At 40.6% G+C, this 20,224-nt stretch overlaps 1 protein-coding gene across 8 annotated transcripts in view; it reads left to right on the forward strand.

Annotated features, from left to right (window-relative positions):
• ZNF383 (zinc finger protein 383) overlaps positions 1–20,058 on the forward strand; it is a 29,784-nt gene extending 9,726 nt beyond the window's left edge. For all 8 annotated transcript variants that reach the window (XM_063657643.1, XM_054462449.2, XM_054462445.2 and 5 more), the window contains 4 exons: positions 3,082–3,135; positions 6,954–7,080; positions 7,383–7,478; positions 13,796–20,058. In XM_063657643.1, the coding sequence (XP_063513713.1) occupies positions 3,127–3,135; positions 6,954–7,080; positions 7,383–7,478; positions 13,796–14,991 (1,428 nt within the window). In that variant the 5' untranslated portion in view covers positions 3,082–3,126 and the 3' untranslated portion in view covers positions 14,992–20,058. The remainder of the gene's footprint in view (positions 1–3,081; positions 3,136–6,953; positions 7,081–7,382; positions 7,479–13,795) is intronic.
• The last annotated feature ends 166 nt before the right edge of the window (positions 20,059–20,224 follow it).

Here is a 20,224-nt window from a genome sequence, read left to right on the forward strand (position 1 = left end):
TTTCTCCATGTTGGTCAGGCTGGTCTTGAACTCCCGACCTCAGGTGATCAGTCCGCCTTGGCCTCCCAAAGTTCTGGGATTACAGGCATGAGCCACCGAGCCCAGCCATCTGGCCAGGCACTTTTTAAAAAACTTAAATCTTCCTTGTTAATATCACTATGTAATTATTAGGGGGTTAATATTGTTAATAGAAGGTTTACTTCCTAGGCGATACCAGCCCTACAGGGCCTGTGGTATTTTCTCTTTGTGTGTGGAGAGGAGAGATTGTAGAAGTAAAGACCCAGGACAGAGATAGAAGAAAAGACAGCTGGGCCTGGGGGACCACTGTCACCAAGACACGGAGACCGTTAGTGGCCCCGAATGCCTGGTTGCGCTGTTATTTATTGTGTATAAGGCAAAGGGGCAGGGTATGGAGTGAGAGTCATCTCCAGTGATAGGTAAGATCGCGCGAGTCACGTGTCTACCAGACAGAGGGGGCCCTTCCCTATTTGGTAGCCGAGGCAGAGAGAGAGAGGGGACAGTTTACGTCATAATTTTTAAAATGTATTTTAAAGACTTTAGTTTTGTTACTGTCAAACAAAATTTGTAACTAATTTTGTTACTGTTATTTAGAAGGCAGAGCCAGGTGTACAGGGCGGAACATGAAAGCGGACCAGGAGCGTGACCGCTGAAGCACAGCATCACAGGAAGACAGGCCTCTGGATGGCTGTGGGCGGGCCTGACTGATGTCAGGCCTTTTTACAAGAGATGGTGGAGCAGAGTGTTTTTTAACTGCCCCAGGGAAAGGGAGACTCCTTTTCCCGGTCTGTTAAGTAACGGATGCCTTCCCAGTTACTGGCGCTACCGCTAGACCAAGGTCGGCTAAGTAGCAGGCGCCTTCCTGTCATTACCGCTAGACCGAGGAGTCCTCTAGTGGCCCTGTCTGGGCATAACAGAGGGCTCACATTTTTGTTTTTTGGTCACTTTTTATTGTGTCCCTTTAGTTTTTATCTCTGTACTGTGTTCCTTTAGTTTCTATCTCTGTATGGTTTGGGTTTTTTTAGGTTATAATTGTAGAACAAAGATTATTATTGGAATAAAGAGTAATGCTACAAACTAATGATTAATATTTATATGTAATTATAATTTATTTTTAGTATAACTATTTTTATTCTATATATTTTCTTTATTATACTAAAACAGCTTGTGCCCTCGGTCTCTTCCCTTAACACCTGGGTGGCTTGCTGCCCACAGTATGCAATAAGCTCTCATTTGGAACATTCGGCTAATTTGTTATTTTATTGTATCCCATTTCTACTTGGTTTTGTGTGTGTCTACTAACTGCAGTGAATCCCCTTTTCATCTTGGGATATTGTGTGAGGCCACTGTTGTGATGGGTCCTTCTGGCTTTGGTACAGTTTTTCCTTTTTCTGGGACTAACTGGCTTTTTCAAAGTTCCCGAGTTTATTCTTTTTGTCTTGTGTAGATGGAAACAAGCCGCTAATACTAGAACTATGAAAAACAGGATAAGAAAAAAACACATATATAATCCTTCTCTAATTATTGTATGTAAAAAAAAAAAACTTCTTCACCCACCTTTTTTGTGCACTTTATAACAATTTTTTTCTTATATATTATTATGGACTTAGAGCATTTCACAGCTATTTCAACTGACTGATAGCTGTTAAAGACTCTATCATAGTGTGGAGGAGTGGCAGAAGTATTCTGTTTATTGTTGTGTAAGTTTTCATTAGTTGGCTAATGGGATCCCCTTTTAGGAGACTCTTAAAAGGAGTCCTTTCAGCACAGATATTTTTAAAAACAGCCTCACCTTTTGGCAACGGCAAAAGGTTGAATTTCTTTTTTTTTTTTCGGGACAGAGTTTCACTCTTGTTGCCCAGGCTGGAGTGCAATGGCGTGATCTTGGCTCATTGCAACCTCCACCTCCTGGGTTCAAGTGATTCTTCTGCCTTAGCCTCCCCAGTAGCTAGGATTATAGGCATGTGTCACCACGCCTGGCTAATTTTGCTTTTTTTTTTTTTAGTAGAGACGGTTTCTTCATGTTGGTCAGGCTGGTCTTGAACTCCCGACCTCAGGTGGCCTACTTGCCTCAGCCTCCCAAAGTGCTGAGATTACAGGCTGTGAGCCACCGCACCCAGCTTTTTTTTTTTTTTTTTTTTTGAGTCAGAGTCTCACCCTGTCACCCAGGTTGGAGTGCAATGGCACAATCTTGGCTCACTGCAACCTCTGCCTCCTGGGTTCAAGGGATTCTTGTGCCTCAGCCTCCCAAGTAGCTGGGATTACAAGCGTATATAGTATATATAATATATATAATATATAATATGTAATATATATAATATATACTATAATATATATATTATATAATATATATAATATATACAATAGATATAATATATACTATATATAAATATATACTATATATAAATATATATAGTATATATTATATATATAAAATATATATTTAATATATATATAAATATATATTTTTAATAAAACAGAGCTAGAAGAATTAGTGCCCCCTGCATCCCTGTGTGTTTAGGGGTGGGTGCGGGTGTTGTGTGTGTGCATGTGGTGAGGGAAGTTGACTTTCTGAGGGTTGAGAAACAAAAAGACTTGATTAGGGAAGTCTTTGGTCTTTCTGATCTGAGTGCACTGTGTTCCTGGCCAAAGGGCACCATTTGTGTGAGTCTGGTTTGGGGACCTGAGGGCTGCAAAGGAGGTCATGGTAGCTCAGTCTTGGGTCATAGTAGGTCAGTAGCTCAGGGCAGGCCATAGTAGCTCAATCGTGGGTTCAGAGCACCATTACTGAGGTGGGACAAGGTCTGGCCTGAATCCCTTGGCTAAGGCAGGAACTTAGGTTGTTTGCATGAGGGAGAATGAATCTGGATCCTTGTCTTGCTGCAGCTAAAGCCTGAGGTTTGTAGTATTGAGGAAGGAGTAGGATTTGTTCCATATTCCCACTAACTAGAGTTATATCTTAAGACCAAGAAGTATGGAGGTGGTTTTATCTGGCCTCTAGTGTGATTTCTAGAGGGTTTTACTTCCCCAGTCATGCAATCTCAGAACACTATCCTTTTTCAGGAGAACGGCCTCAAGGAAGAGTAACCATCTGCAATACTAGAAGCAATGGCTGAGGTGAGTTGATGCTTTTTCTTGCCTTCCTGACATTTAGTTTTTTTTAAAAAAAGACATGAGCATTTGCTTTCCTTATCCTGACATTTCTGGCTAACAGAATTCCCTTCAGAATCCTTGTCCCCATTTTTTCTTAGCTAGAAAATCCTATACCATCTCTAAGTATCCCTTTTATTTTTATAAATCAACCAGCATTAATATTTTCATTCTGTAAATACCTGAGCATCTCTTTTTTTTTTTTTTAACTCTTTCCCAAGGACTATGATAGGGGATGAATTATCTCAAGGAAGCAAGAATAGATTTGTAAAATGAACTTACCCTGTCTGGACCATTATTTGATGAGTTGAAGGTGTGAGTTACTTAGCTGGAAATATAGAAAAGCCAAGATTATCTCTACAGAGTAGCATTCTCCAGTAAGATAGGATGAAATATGGTGCTGGTAGTTCCAAATAATGGATTGTTGCAAGATCTGATTTAGGCACCTTTGGGGATCATGGGGTTGGTGGCCGATACAGATCTCACAACTCTGTAAGAACATCCTGGAGAGAAGTCCAATTTGAGGTTGGATAGGAAGTTTGGATTGCAGGGAATTTCTGTGAATCATAGAGTTTTCTGTATCTCAGAATTAAGGATAGTGATAATGGATGTTTACAATGGTTCAGCCAATGCATAAGTCATGTAGATCATACTGTCAGAGCTCAGAAGAACCTTTTAAGTCTTATCCAGTAATATCTATATTGTAGAAAATTCTACTACCAGAAAAATAATTATTAAAGAATTTATAAAAGGCCAGGCGCGGTGGCTCATGCCTGTAATCTCAGCACTTTGGGAAGCAGAGGCGGGCGGATCACCTGAGGTCAGGAGTTAGAGACTGGGCTGGCCAACATGGTGAAACCCCGTCTCTACTAAAAATACAAAATATTAGCCAGGCGTGGTGGCACATTCCTGTAGTCCCAGCTACTTGGGAGGCTGAGGCAGGAGAATCCTTGAACCTGGCAGGCAGAAATTGTGGTGAGCCAAGATCACACCACTGTACTCCAGCCTGAGCAACATCTCAAAAAAAATAAAAATAAATAAAATAACTTTACATATAACTTTATATATCTTTTTCGTAGCTTTGATTGATGCTCTAAGATCACATGGGGGTAGTTTAGAATATATTAGATGAAGGACAACTTGGGACATAACACAGACCAAGAGTTGAGAACTTTTGCATCAGGCACAAGCAAACTGATTATAGTTGTGTTATACCAGATCATGTAGCTGCTGTGTAACGTGACCTTAAATAGTCTTCCTGCATAGGACGAGCAAAAGGGGATGATTCATCAATAGGACAGAGATTTAAGACATTCTCTGGCTACCCCTTGCATTGTTAGGTTATATCTTTTAGCAAAATCATGAAGACCTTTTTTCTCCCTTAATTAAGGAGAAAAATTGATGGCCTGAGAAATCTTTCTCTGCTTTTCAATTTTAGGAATTTTTTCAGAAGTTGTAACACTATTACTGACTTTTCACTTATTTGATAAACATTAACTATTTTTGTTTTGGTCAGATAAATTATTGACAAAACTAATTAGTATTTTTTTATCAGTAAAACATTTTCCTTTTTTCCTCAAAAATGTGTGTTTTTTTTTTTTTTTTTGAGACAGAGTCTTACTCTGTCACCTAGGCTAGAGTGCAGTGGCACGATCTCGGCTCACTGCAACCTCCACCTCCCAGGTTCAAGCAATTCTCTGCCTCAGCCTCCCGAGTAGCTGGGACTACAGGCCCCCGCCACCACGCCTGGCTAACTTTTTCGTAGTTTTAGTAGAGACTGGGTTTCATCATGTTGGCCAGACTGGTCTTGAACTCCTGACCTCGTGATCCACACGCCTTGGCTTCCCAAAGTGCTGGGATTACAGGCTTGAGCCACCACGCCCAGCCAAAAATGTTTTTTTCACGTAGGTCTGTATAGCTAACTGGTAGACCAGAGAATTACCTCATCTTATTTTGGCTTTATACCAATAAAATATACCTTGGATACTCAAAAAATAAAAAAATAAGATCATGATGCATAATTTTATTAGGATGCACAATGTATCTGGTTCTCTTTCTTTTTGTAATATTACCAGTTATTGATAATTTTTAGATTCATTCATTAGGGGTTACAAGTGATATTTTAATTCTGTCATTCTTCCTTCATAGATTAAGTGGAATACTTCTATCTATAAAGTAAAACTCCCTCATCAATTGTTTGGTTACCCTGAAGGACAGTTCATATAGGAAAGAAGAATGTTTGATTTTTTCCATTTAATTACCGGTTTTCCAAATAATGAGTTGGCTTCTTAGACTCGTCCAAAAGTGACCAATAATGTTTTAAAATAGTGTTGTGAACTCATGGATTAAACATTTTTAATATGATCAGTCCGTTGCAGTTGTCCATATAATTTGATGTGCAACCAATCCTAGTGAACACGTATTATTCTCTTTTATAATGCTATTGTATTATATTCTCTTATTTTTTTTTTATCCTCTTGATTTCTCTGCAGAAAATAGGGAAATTCATCAAAAACAATGGAAAGTTTCCTTGGAAGATTATTATCTAGTCACACTTGCATACAGTCCCCTCTTACAGCATTCTACAGTTTGGGATTTTTTTTGTTTGTTTATTTGTTTTTGTATTATTTATTTATTTATTTACTGAGACGGAGTCTTGCTCTGTTGCCCAGGCTGGAGTGCAGTGGTGCTATCTCAGCTCACTGCAAGGTCCGCCTCCCGGGTTCAAGTGATTCTCCTGCTTCAGCCTCCCGAGCAGCTGGGATTACAGGCGCGTGCCACCACGCCCAGCTAATTTTTTTGTATTTTTAGTAGAGACAGGGTTTCACTGTGTTAGCCAGGATGGTCTCGATCTCCTGACCTTGTGATCCGCCCGCCTTGGCCTTCCAAAATGCTGGGATTACAGGCGTGAGCCACCGCGCCCGGCCAACTTTTATAAGATTTTCAAACCCTAAATTTATAAATCCTATTACAAAAAAAAATTATAATAATTTGACATGCAAGTTATAACAGTATTGGCCAGTGGGAGTGTCTTCAAGTTGCCTCCTAGTCTTATCAGCATGATCCTAACAGTTTTTGGTGGCTTTCTTGCTTTTTGGTATAACAAGACGTTCAGACTCATCCTGTGCATTTTGTAAAAGTTGCTCTTGTGGATTTCGTGAAATCAGTTCCTTTCCCAAAGAACCTTGGTTTCTTTTATTTGAAAATGATACTTAGAAACCACAATCTAGGCCAGGTACAGTGGCTCACGCCATAATCCCAACACTTTGGGAGGCCGAGGTGGGCAGATCACCTGAGGTCAGGACTTCGAGACCAGCCTGGCCAACATGGTGAAACTCCGTCTCTACTTAAAATACAAAAATTAGCCAGGTGTGGTGGTGCGTGCCTGTAATCCCCACTACTCGGGAGGCTGAGGCAGGAGAATTGCTTGAACCCAGGAGGCGGAGGTTGCGGTGAGCCGACATCATGCCACTGCACTGTAGCCTGGGTGACAAAAGCGAATTTCTGTCTCAAAAAAAAAAAAAAGAAAAGAAACCACAATCTAGACTCTACGGATGCTCGTTGCTACTGGATTAGTCATTATTTCTAGGCCTTTTCAATGGACAGAGTCAGGAATTTGTTTAATATAAACTTCCTACTCTTGCATCTATTTCTGAGATCTAAAGATACAGGTTCTCAGTGACACCAATATAATTACTCATTTTGTATTACCCCACAATACAAGCACCGTAGTCTCTGATACATTTTTTTAATTACACAAGTAATACGTATGTTTATTGTTTCAGGGATCAGTGATGTTCAGTGATGTGTCCATAGACTTCTCTCAGGAGGAATGGGACTGCCTGGACCCTGTTCAGAGGGACTTATACAGAGATGTGATGTTGGAGAACTACAGCAATCTGGTTTCAATGGGTAAGGGCATCTGTACCAGTGATTCCCAGTTTTCCTCTGGAATGTCTGCTTCTTCCACAGTGAATTTCTCAGCTGCTTTTGAGGTTACTAGCTGAATTTCTATTCTTTATTACCAAACAAATGATTTGAGCTGAAATGAAAAGGAAGAGTGGGAAATTGGCAACTCCAGTGGGCTGTGGTTGAAGCTTCATCTTCATCTTTCTTTGGCTTTTCCTGTAGTGGCATCTCTTCCTTGATCATCAAGGGACTGGATCTCATTTACCCCCAGCGTAACCATGTTCCATATCTTTTCTCGTGAGCAGGACTTTACACTCCTAAGCCTCAAGTGATCTCCTTATTGGAACAAGGGAAAGAGCCCTGGATGGTTGGCAGAGAGCTTACAAGAGGCCTGTGTTCAGGTAAGTGAGAAATGACCGGACAGAAGAAAGTCATGATAGGTCAGAACTCAGCTGGTCAGGGAGGAAACAGCACCTTTGAGATGTTATCCCTGAAGCTCGCATCAAGAAACTAGGCCAGTGGAGAAAATGAAGTCCTTTTAGCATAGTTGTTAAATAACCTGTTTCGCCCTTTTGCTCACTTACCGCTCCTTCTACTACTCCTCTCCAACCCTCCTTTTAATTTCAAGCAGAAGGTACCTTTTACTTCTCTAAAAAAACCCTATTTTACCCGTATTTTAGATTCAGCTGCTTGCTAGCTTTTTTTATTCTCTTTTTTTTTTTTTTTTTAAAGGGTCTGGCTCTGTCACCCAGGCTAGAGTGCAGTGACATGATCATAACTTATTGTAGGCTCAAACTTCTGGGCTTAGGCAGTCTCCCTGCCTGAGCCTTCCAAGTAGCTGGGACCGTAGGCCTGTGCCACCATGCCTGGCTAATTCTTTTTCTTTTTCTTCTGCATTTTTTTTTTTTTTGAGATGGAGTCTCACTCTGTCGCTCAGGCTGGAGTGCAGTGGCGCGATCTTGGCTCATTGCAACCTCTGCCTCCCGGGTCCAGGCGATTCATCTGCCTCAGCCTCCTGAGTAGCTGGGACTACAGGCGCGTGCCACCATGCCCGGCTAATTTTTGTATTTTTAGTAGAGATGGGGTTTCACCATATTGGCCAGGCTGTTCTTGAACTCCTGACCTCATGATCCACCCGCCTCAGCCTCCCAAAGTGCTGGGATTACAGGCATGAGCCACCGCGTCCGGCCCCTCTTCTGTATTTTTTAGACTTGTACAGGTGTTTTCTACTACCACTCCCCAAAATAATATAACTGTGTCTGTATACACATATGTGAATACACACACACACACACACACACACCCCTTGCCCAAGTACTGGTCTTCATTATAGCTGCCTGTCAGTGACCTGTTTTATCAGACTGTCTTCAATGTTTTCTTTATGGAACTTTTTTTAATTTCCTGGTTTGTGTAAGGGAATCTTCCAGGTGCTACAGTTTACTAATTGTGTTACCTTTACGAACTCAAGGTCCAAAAGTGGTGCTAAAATATATACATATATGACTTCTACAAAGTAGAATAGTATAAGAGAGAAATGAGATAAGGAGTTTAGCAGAAAGTCAAAGGCTAACTATGTAGAAGTGGAATTAATCCCTACTGAAGTAGTAGGTGGAGTCTTGGAAGTGACTGCAATCACTATGTATAGAGATATTGTTGGGGCCAAGAAAAAAAAAGGATCTATGCCTATATTAAAAAGGAAGAGGTGGCAGAGCAGGAGAGATTTGGGATGAAGTAGGAGAACCAGAAGAGTACTTATTGAGCACTACTATGTACCAAGCATTGGTCCAAGGGCTGGGACTATAGTATTCATGAAGGCATTCTAAAGTTCTGCACTTCTGAAGCCTACATTCTAGAGGGTAAGAGAGAAAATGTCTTAGTCCATTTTGTGCTAGTACAACAGAATACCTCACATTGAGTAATTTATAAAGAACAGACGTTTATTTTCTCATAGATCTGGAGGCTAAGAATTCTGAGATCAAGGCACTGGTATCTGAGAGGGCCTTCTTGCATCTTCGTGTGGCAGAAGGCAGTAGGGCAAGAGAGCCAACTCCTTCCATCAAGCCCCTTCATAAGAGCACCCAAACCCATTCTTGAGGGATGGGTCCTCGAAGCCCTATCATCTCTTAAAGGACCCACCTCTTCGTTTTTGGAAATTTTTTTTTTTTTTTGACACAGGGTCTCACTCTGTCACCCAGGCTGGAGTGCAGCGGCACAATCATGGCTCACCACAGCCTCAACCTCCCGGGCTCAGGTGATCCTCCCACCTCAGCCTCCCGAGTAGCTGGGACCACAGGCACACGTCACCATGCCCAGCTAATTTTTCTATTTTTTGTAGAGACAGGGTTTCACCATGTTGCCCAGGCTGGTCTCTAACTCCTGGGTTCAAGCAATCCACCCACCTTGGCCTCCCAAAGTGCTAGGATTAAAGGCTTGAGCCACTGTGTCTGGCCCCCACCTCTTAATACTATCACATTGGCAACAGCTGAATTTTGAAGGAGAGACATTCAAAACATAGCAGAAGATAAACATGAATGTCAAGTATATATGTATAAAACAATATTAGCATGACATTAATATTATATAATATAAATATATTTTTAGAATTATATATCACTTATATTTATCTACATGTAACTAATATATTGGTATAGTATAAATATATGTCATATATTAATAATATTTCTATATTATTATATGTCCGTGTGTATATGAAATGTCAGGTGGTGGGTGATAGATAAGTGCTATGAAGAGAGGCTAGAGAGGGCCTCTCTGATGAGGTGTTCTTTTAGTGAAGACTTGAAGGAAGTGAGGGAACAGGTAATATAAATATCTGCTAGGAGAGATTCAGGCAAAGGGAACAGGAAGAACCAGGTACTCGAGTTCAGAGCTTTTTGGCAGCCACCATTGTGGCTGCAACTGAGTGAGCAAAGCGGGAATTGTGGAAGAGGAGATGAGGAAAGTAGCAGGCTTATGAGTGTTTGCACGCTGGGTGCAGGTCAGGGTGGGAGTTGGATGTACCTGTAGGTGATTTTGGGTCTTGTGGACCTTGAATTTTACTCCGAATGAGGTGTAAATCCATTGAATGATTTAGCAGAGTGACATTATCATGTTTGTAAAGGATCATTCTTGCTCTAGGGGTTCCTAACTTTGGATTCCTTAAGGTAGAATTCAGGGAGTCCGTGAACTTGAATGAGAAGAAAAAAATACATCTTTTTTTTTTTTTTTTTTGAGACGGAGTCTCACTCTGTCACCCAGGCTTGAGTGCAGTGGTGTGATCTCAGCTCATTGTAGCCTCCACCCCACAGGTTCAAGCGATTCTACTGCCTCAGCCTTCTGAGTAGCTGGGATTATAGGCGCCTGCCACTGTGCCCGGCTAATTTTTGTATTTTTAGTAGAGACGGGGTTTCACCGTCTTTGCCAGGCTGGTCTTGAACTCGTGACCTCGTGATCCACCTGCCTCGGTCTCCCAAAGTGCTGGGATTATAGGCATGAGCCACTGTGCCCAGCCCAAAAATACATCTTTATATTTAATAACCTGTAATTGAGATATAACATTTCTTCCTATCGTGATGTATGGGACAAACCATAGTAGCAGCAGTAGTAGTAGTTCCTGTGACTTTGACATTAATGGAAATCACAGATACGTTCATATTATTTTACTGTTATTGTAGGCATATTGAAATATTTATGCTCATCACTACTTCAGAATTAATGTAGTACTAGGCTTGCCACTAGGTCTTGTTTAATGTTTTACTAAAGAAGAAAACTCCAGGCAGAGAGAAGAACCCCTGTGAAGGCTCTGATGGGGAAAAGCTTGGTGTGTTTGAAGGACTAAATGCCAGTGTTGGTGTGCCCCATGATCAAGTGGGAGTGGAGTGTGAGTCAGGGTTTTGACAGACAGGCAGGAGCCACAGCATTCAGCCTTTGCAGGAGATTGTGAGGAGTTCGGACTTTGAGCAGTGGAAGCCTAAGCCAAATGATATTATTCCCTGAATAGATTAAAGGGTGAGAGAGCTTGGTGGGGAGACTGGTTGAGGAGGCTACTTCATTGGTCTGGGTAAGAGTTGATTCTGGTTTGGAAGATGACATTGGCAGTGGAAGACAGAAGAGGGCAGTTTCAAAACTTTACTTGGGAGCTTAACTAGATGAAAGTTACTGCAAGATCTGCCGGGCATGGTGGCTCAACGCCTGTAATCCCAGCACTTTGGGACGCCGAGGCGGGAGGATCACAAGGTCAGGAGATTGAGACCATCCTGGCCAACATGGTGAAACCCCATCTCTCCTAAAATACAAAAAAATTAGCCAGGCGTGGTGGTGCACGCCTGTAGTCCCAGCTACTCGGGAGACTGAGGCAGGGGAATCGCTTGAACCCTGGAGGCGGAGGTTGCAGTGAGCCGAGATCGCACCACTGCACTCCAGCCTGGCAACAGAGTGACACTGCGTTTCAAAAAAAAAAAAAAGTTATTGCAAGATCATATAGAGATAGGAGGAAAAAGATTGTGTTGGAATGAATTCCGTGTTCCTGTTTTGAGATACTCCAATAGGCTTCATTTTGATATCTTCAAACCATTTAATTTGCCTAATATCCCCATTTTTAGTAAGAAATTGTTTCATAATAATACCTGAACACTTTACTCCAAAACATGTATATACATTTTCCTGTAACCTCCCCAGTAATCATGAGTTAAGGATTATTGCCCTTTTACAGATGAAGAAATGGTAGCTTAGAGATTAAATAATTGCTTGTGAGCACACAACGATTAAGTATCAGAATTGGCAGTCAGCTCTCATCAATCTGCTTCTGGTTCCTGTTATCTTTCTATGGCAGTATGTTGTACTGTGTCTTAATTTCTTTCCATCTTCCTTAAACTTTAGCTCCTTCTCTCTCATTCACTGTGGTGGTACATGAGCAAGTCTCCTCTCCCCTAAGATCAGCATCTCAAAATTCCAAGGCAAACAATATTTCCATTGAATCCCCCGCACATAAAATAATTCTGAGTTTCCCTATCTGCCACTTACACACCTACATCAAATTAGTTCAATACATTAGACTTACATCTTTCTCTTCCCTCATGTGAATAACCCGCTGTTACCAATTCCTTTTTTTTTTTATTTTGAGATGGAGTCTCACTCTGTCACCCAGGTGGAGTGCAGTGGTGTGATCTCAGCTCACGGCAGCCTCCACCTCCTGGCTTCAAGCAGTTCTTCTGCCTCAGCCTCCGGAGTAGCTGGGATTACAGGCATGTGCCACCATGCCTGGCTAATTTTTGTATTTTTAGTAGAGACAGGGTTTCACCATGCTGGCCAGGCTGGTCTGGAGCTCCTAACCTCGGGTGATCTGCCCACCTTGGCCTCCCAAAGTGCTGGGATTACAGGTGTGAGCCACCATGCCTGGCCACCACACTCAAATTGTATCCACTGTATCCTTTATTAAAGACCTTATTCTGTTTCCACCCCAACTGGGTATGCTGCAGTTCACCTCTGACACTATTCAGAATGTGCAGACCTCACAGTCTTCCATAGTACTGTCCTCACCTCAGATGCCAGCTGCAAGTCTTGGGAGTCCCTGGGCTACCTGCAGATCAGCCAGCTAACAGCAATAAATTAAGGGGTTTCCAAGGTCTCAGGTGCAATAATTTGTTAGAATGACTCATAGAAATCAGGAAAGCTCTGTATTTAAAGCTACAGTTTTATTAGGATACATATTTGAGCAAGATCTGGAACTGGACAGTTTCCATGCCCTCTCCCTGTGGAGTCAGTTTGTCACCCTCCTATCACATCAATTCGTTTACCAACCAGAAAGCTCCACTGAGTTTACTGCCCAGCATTTTTATTGAGGTTTTATTACACAGGCACAATTGATTAAATCCGTGGCCACTCAATCTCTAGCCTCTCTACACTTCTCAGAGGTCAAGCAGCTGCAAGTCCCAACCTTGTAATCACAAGCTAGTGTTTCTGGTAATCAGACCCCACCCTGAAGCTTTCTAAGGTCCCACCATGAATTACCTTATTAGCATAACAAAGACCTCCTGTCAGGAAATTCCAAGTGTTTTTGAAGCTCAGTGTGGGGCTTTATTATACCTCAGAGCCAAAGAATCTTCCCCATATGCATTTATTTCTCTCAGGAGACCTTTAATGGAGGCTAGAAAATGATCCACTTCATGTTACACATATTGTATGATATACTTATCTCATATACACACGCATACTTATATAGATATATGTATATCATATATACCTATATAAGTGTATATATACTATATGGTATGTCTATATATACTATATAGGTATATATACTTATCTATATATACTATAAAGATACTATATATAGTATATATACTATATATACTATATAGATACTATATATAGATAAGTATCTATATATACTATAAAAGTATACTTATATAGATATATATGGCTAGTCATATTTTAATATGGAAAAGAGCCCAACCATTGTATATTTACCAGCCTTTCCAGATGATTCTGATACACATCCATATTTGAGTATCATTGTAGTAACTTATTTGCGTAGTTACCTTCCTCTGCTTCCTGCATTATCTTACTAATTTGTCTTTCTTGTCCATTTTTTCAGATAACACAGATATCCTTGTGAACGCTGTGTCATTTACCTAGTAGATACTATTCTTACTTTAATTTTTCCATTCCTATTTTTTCACAAATAGGAAAAAAGAACATTTACCATTTTATTTCCTTTCAGATCTGGAATCAATGTGTGAAACCAAGTTATTATCTCTAAAGAAGGAAGTTTATGAAATAGAATTATGCCAGAGGGAGATAATGGGACTTACAAAGCATGGCCTTGAGTACTCCAGTTTTGGAGATGTTTTGGAATATAGAAGCCACCTTGCAAAACAACTGGGATATCCAAATGGGCATTTCAGTCAAGACATATTCACTCCTGAATACATGCCCACATTTATTCAACAGACATTCCTTACTCTCCATCAAATAATTAATAATGAAGACAGACCCTATGAATGTAAGAAATGTGGAAAGGCCTTTAGTCAGAACTCACAATTTATTCAACATCAGAGAATTCATATTGGTGAAAAATCTTATGAATGTAAAGAGTGTGGGAAATTCTTTAGTTGTGGTTCACATGTTACTCGGCATCTGAAAATTCATACTGGCGAAAAACCCTTTGAATGTAAGGAATGTGGAAAGGCCTTCAGTTGTAGCTCATACCTTTCTCAACATCAGAGAATCCACACCGGTAAGAAACCCTATGAATGTAAGGAATGTGGGAAAGCCTTTAGTTATTGCTCAAATCTTATTGACCATCAGCGAATTCACACCGGTGAAAAGCCTTATGAATGTAAAGTATGTGGGAAAGCCTTTACTAAGAGCTCACAACTTTTTCAGCATGCGCGAATTCATACAGGTGAGAAACCCTATGAATGTAAGGAATGTGGCAAAGCCTTTACCCAGAGCTCAAAGCTTGTTCAACATCAGAGAATTCATACTGGTGAGAAACCCTATGAGTGCAAGGAATGTGGCAAAGCCTTTAGTAGCGGCTCAGCACTTACTAATCATCAGAGAATTCACACTGGTGAGAAACCCTATGATTGTAAGGAATGTGGAAAGGCTTTTACTCAGAGCTCACAGCTTCGTCAACATCAGAGAATTCACGCTGGTGAGAAACCCTTTGAATGTCTCGAATGTGGGAAGGCCTTTACTCAGAACTCACAACTTTTCCAGCATCAGAGAATTCATACAGATGAAAAACCGTATGAATGTAATGAATGCGGAAAGGCCTTTAATAAATGCTCAAACCTTACTCGACATCTGAGAATTCACACTGGTGAAAAGCCCTATAACTGTAAGGAATGTGGGAAGGCATTTAGTAGTGGCTCGGATCTCATTCGTCATCAGGGAATTCATACTAATGAATAATAAAAATTAAAGCCCCTGTCACCTTCCTCATATTTTAAACCAAAAATCATGTCTAATAGTTACCCTCTTCCACAGTTTTTTTAAAACTTTGTATTTCAATTTTGTATCCAAATGTATTTCATTCCAGGTATAAATTCAGAGTCTAAAGTGACGTTCCCTGTCTCCGCAGTCGTATGCCAATGCTAGCTGCTGTAATTCTTTTGTTCATTGTGTTCTACTTTCATGGTGACCCATGACACTCTTGTTTACATTTGCTTGTGTTTTGAGAGCTATCTTTTCTGATCTGTGTATTTGTGTTTGCACCAGTATCATACTGTTTGAATTGTGTGACCTCTAATATTTTTAAATTCCTTGTGGAGGTTTAACTTTGTTTTTGAAGTCAGTGTTAATCTTTTTGTTTTATTATTATTATATATATTTTTTGAGATGGAGTTTCACTCTGTTGCCCAGGCTGGAGTGCAGTGGCACAATCTCGGCTTGCTTCAACCTCCACCTCCCGGCTTCAAGCAATTCTCCTGCCTCAGACTCCTGAGTAGCTGGCATCACAGGTGTGTGCCACCACACCCTGCTAATTTTGTATTTTTAGTAGAGACAGGGTTTCTTCATGTTGGTCAGGATAGTCTCGAACTCCTGACCTCAGGTGATCCACCTGCCTCAGCCTCCCAAAGTGCTGGGATTACAGGCATGAGCGATCGCACCCGGCTTTATTTTTTGTTGAGACGGAGTTTCGCTCTTGTTGCCTAGGCTGGAATGCAATGGTGCAATCTTGGCTCGTCACAACCTTCGCCTCCCAGGTTCAAGTGATTCTTCTGCCTCAGCCTGTAGTCGGGATTACAGGCATGTGCCACAACACCCGGCTAATTTTTTGTATTTTTAGTAGAGATGGGGTTTCACCGTGTTAGCCAGGGTGGTCTCGATCTCCCGACCTCAGGTGATCCACCAGCCTCAGCCTCTGAAAGTGCTGGGATTACAGGCGTGAGCCACTGCAGCTGGCCTTTTTATTTTACAAATGTACGTTTTTAATTGTTAAGCCAAAATCACAAAACAAAAAATTACAAACTAAAAAGCCAAAATTAATTGTAATACTTATAGATGGCTGCTCTCAATTTGGTAGAGAAAATCGTGCTGTACTTTGCTTTTTTAAGAAAGTGTAATTATGATATACATGCCGTACCTTTAACTGCTTTTATCATGCCAAAGATTTCATGAGTGCCATTTCAGTAAATATAGATTTTTATTATTTTCTTGACATATTTAATGACTTTAAAATGACTATTCCCATTATGGTTGCCTCTAAATTTTTGCAGCTATAAAAGCTGACCTCGGCTGGGCGCAGTGGCTCATGCCTGTAATCCCAGCACTTTGGGAGGCCGAGGTGGGCGGATCACAAGGTCTGAAGATTAAGGCCATCCTGGCTAACAGTGAAACCCCGTCTCTACTTAGCTGGGTGTGGTGGCATGCGCCTGTAATCCCAGCTACTTGGGAGGCTGAGACAGGAGAATCGCTTGAACCTGGGAGGCGGAGGTTGCAGTGAGCTGAGATGGTGCCACTGCACTCCAGCCTGGGGGACAGAGTGAGATTCCGTCTCAAAAAAAAAAAAAAAAACAAAAACCGCTGACCTCATTGGATGCTTATTTTTACTTTTAAAACATTTATTTTAATTGCTAAAATTATCCACATTTTCTCCTTGTGAGCTGTTTTGTTCCTTTACATCAGTCCTAATGCCAATGCCATACTAGAAAGTAACACTGTTATGAAAGTGTTATTTATCAATCCAGATATTAATTTTTTTTTTTTTTTGAGACAGAGTTTCACTCTGTTGCCCAGGCTGAAGTGCAGTGGCACAATCTCTGCTCACCACAACTGCTGCCTCCTGGGTTCAAGTGATTCTCCTGCCTCAGCCTTCCTAGTATCTGAGACTAGTATCTGAGACAGGCGCATGCCACCATGCCTGGCTAATTTTTGTATTTTTAGTAGAGACAGGGTTTCACTATGTTGGCCAGGCTGGTCTTGAACTGCTGACCTCGTGATCCACCCACCTCGGCCTCCCAAAGTTCTGGGATTACAGGCGTGAACCACCGTGCCTGGTCAATTACTTTTTCTTATAGATATTAGTGGTGTTTTGTTTTTTGAGACAGAGTCTCGCTGTGTTGCCCAGGCTGGAGGGCAGTGGTGCAATCTCGGCTCACTGCAACCTCTGCCTCCTGAGTTCGAGTGAGTCTTCCGCCTCAGCCTCCCGAGTAGCTGGGACTACAGGCGTGCACCACCATGCCCAGCTAATTTTTGTATTATTAATAGAGATGGGGTTTCACCATATTGTCCAGGCTGCTCTCGAACTCCTGACCTCGTGATCCTCCCGCCTTGGCTTCCCAAAGTGCTGGGATTACAGGTGTGAGCCACCGCCCCTGGCCATTAGTGGTATTTTAAAAAATTATGTCTAGGTATATATAATAAGGCTGTATGTATTGGACTGCTGTGAAGAGTCAATGAATTCATAAACGTAAAGTACCTCAAACTGTTATCACATAATATAGGTTTAGTAAAAGTTTTCCACTATTATCAGCGATATACTCAACATAAGTATCTTCATTAGGATTTATGGAAAGGATTTTAACCATGTTGTTTACCTTTGGCAAATTTATAATTCATCGTGGAAAAAGAGAAACACTTGTAATGAGTATAACAAAGGCTTTCCCTATCATTATTATTCAGCGTGGAATTTTAAAAGGAAGAGAAAAAGTATGTGTGCATAGTCTTTGTTCAGACTTCATCTTTTATGCTACATAAAGAATACCAGTCTGAGGCTGGGCGAGGTGGCTCACACCTGTAATCCTAGCACTTTGGGAGGCCAAGGTGGGTGGATCACTTGAGGTCAGGAGTTCAAGACCAGCCTGGCCAACATGGTGAAATCCCGTCTCTACTAAAAATACAAAAAAAAAACAAAAAACAAAACAAAAAAAAGCCAGGCATGGTGTTGCATGCCTGTAATCCTAGCTACTCAGGAGGCTGAGGTGGGAGGATTGCTTGAACCTGGGAGTTGCAGGTTATAGTGAGCTGAGATTGCGCCACTGCACACTCCAGACTGGGTGACAGAGTGAGACTCTGTCTTACAAAAGAAAAAATAAAAGGTTACCAATCTGAAACCCTGAAAATATGATGAGTAGTAGAAAGCACAGCTGTCAAAAAAGCAGGAAGAGATTATAAAATTTTTTCTAGTATTTCCCCCCAAAACGCAGAAAACATACTGGCCACATTATTTGACCAGAAGAAGCAGTACAATAGGATAACCATCAAATATCTGATTATTAATTCAATATTCCCTCTTAATTAACATGGGTTAAGGAATAAATCCCTAATATATACATTATTTAAATGTACATGAAAATGAAAACAATTGAAAAACCTGTGAGTGGCAGTAAAAGTTGTATTGGAAGTTTTATAACCTAATATTCATGCATATATTGTAATACTAGGAAGAAAAAGTACAGAACCCAAGGAACTAAAACAAGCTGAAATGAATTATGGGAGGAAGGAGGTAGTATTATTTTAAAAGGCAGAAATAATTGAAAGAAAAAAACTGGATCTAAATCCAAAATTTGATATTTGATGGGAGAAAAAAAGGAGACAAAGTTTAGTGATTCCAGAGGTGAAATAAGGATGACAAATGAACAATATTGTATATGAGAAATTGAAATGGCTATATATTTAAACTTAAAAGAACTGTCATTTGGGGTAATGAAAATGTGGAATGGGTAAAGGTTGTACAATTTTGTTTATATACTACAGGTCACTCAACCATACACTAAAAGGGTGAATATTATGCTGTGTGAATTTGATCTCAATTTAAAAACTTAAGGCTGGGTGCAGTGGCTCATGCCTGTAATTCCAGCACTTTGGGAGGCTGAGGTAGGAGAATGGCTTGAGGCCAGGAGTTCAAGACCAGTCTAGGTAACATAGTGAGACCCCCCTCCCCTCATCTCTACAGAAAAAAAAAAAAAAAAAAATTAAAACAACAAACTTAAAAGTTGGTATTATCGACATTTTTATAATATATCTGAAAATCTGGAAAAAGTCTGTGATTTTTCATAAGTTGATGACATCAGAATTAACTGGAGGTGTAAAATCTTAATAGACCTCCCTCCAGAATAAACTTATTTAAAAAATAAGACTGGCCAGGCACGGTGGCTCAGGCCTGTAATCTCAGCATTTTGTGAGGCTGAGGCGGGTGGATCACCTGAGGTCAGGGATTTGAGACCAGCCTGACCAACATGGAGAAACCCTGTCTCTACTAAAAATACAAAAAATTAGCCGGGAGTGGTGGCTCATGCCTGTAATCCTGGCTACTCAGGAGGCTGAGGCAGGAGAAATGCTGGAACTCGGGAGGCGGAGATTGCAGTGAGCCGGCATTATGCCATTGCACTCCAGCCTGGGCAACAAGAGTGAAACTCTGTCTCAAAAATAAATAAATGAAATAAAATTTTTCTTAAAATGTATTTTAAATGTCAAATTGCTACACTAAAAAAGACACCAAGGTAGAGATTTTTATAGGTGAAATCTATGAAATGTCTTAGGGAACTCTTCTAGGACATAGACTGAGATAGCAAATTATCTATTTTTATGAATTTGTCATAATCCTGATGTTACAACCTACTAGAAAAACCCAAAACAATTAGTCCAGAATCAGTTATGAAAATACAGCATTATAAATTAGCAAATCAAATCTAATAACCCATTGAAAATAAATATTTGTCACATTCTGAATTTAGGAAAAAACAATTCTGATAAATCAAACTTTCTACTTTCTGAAACTTGAAAATCAAATTGATTTAGATAAGATTGTATTTCTTAGTGTCTGAACTCAGGAACCAAATAGATGTGGATAGCATGGGATTTTTGGAATACAAGACAATTCACATGGGATTGCAAAAGTTCAAATAACTAAAGTTCTGTCAATGAAAATATATGCTCTAACCTCAACATCTTCTAGATGAACCCCCTTTTTTTTTTTTTTAGCAGTATTTGACAGGATGGGATATATTTTATAAATAAACTTGGACTATTATCCTATCTGCTGCAGTATCACTGTTCATTCATTTATGCCCTTTACTTCCTACTTGAAGGGTCTTTAAACATAGCCAACATATCCAATCATTGCTGTGCATTTTGGATGAGGGTGGATTGCGAGGCTGCATTCAAAGCCATCCTGGGCCACATGCAGCCTATGCGGTGTGGG

This window comes from Pongo pygmaeus, chromosome 20, assembly GCF_028885625.2.
Source record: "Pongo pygmaeus isolate AG05252 chromosome 20, NHGRI_mPonPyg2-v2.0_pri, whole genome shotgun sequence".
In the NCBI taxonomy this organism is placed as follows: Eukaryota; Metazoa; Chordata; class Mammalia; order Primates; family Hominidae; genus Pongo; species Pongo pygmaeus.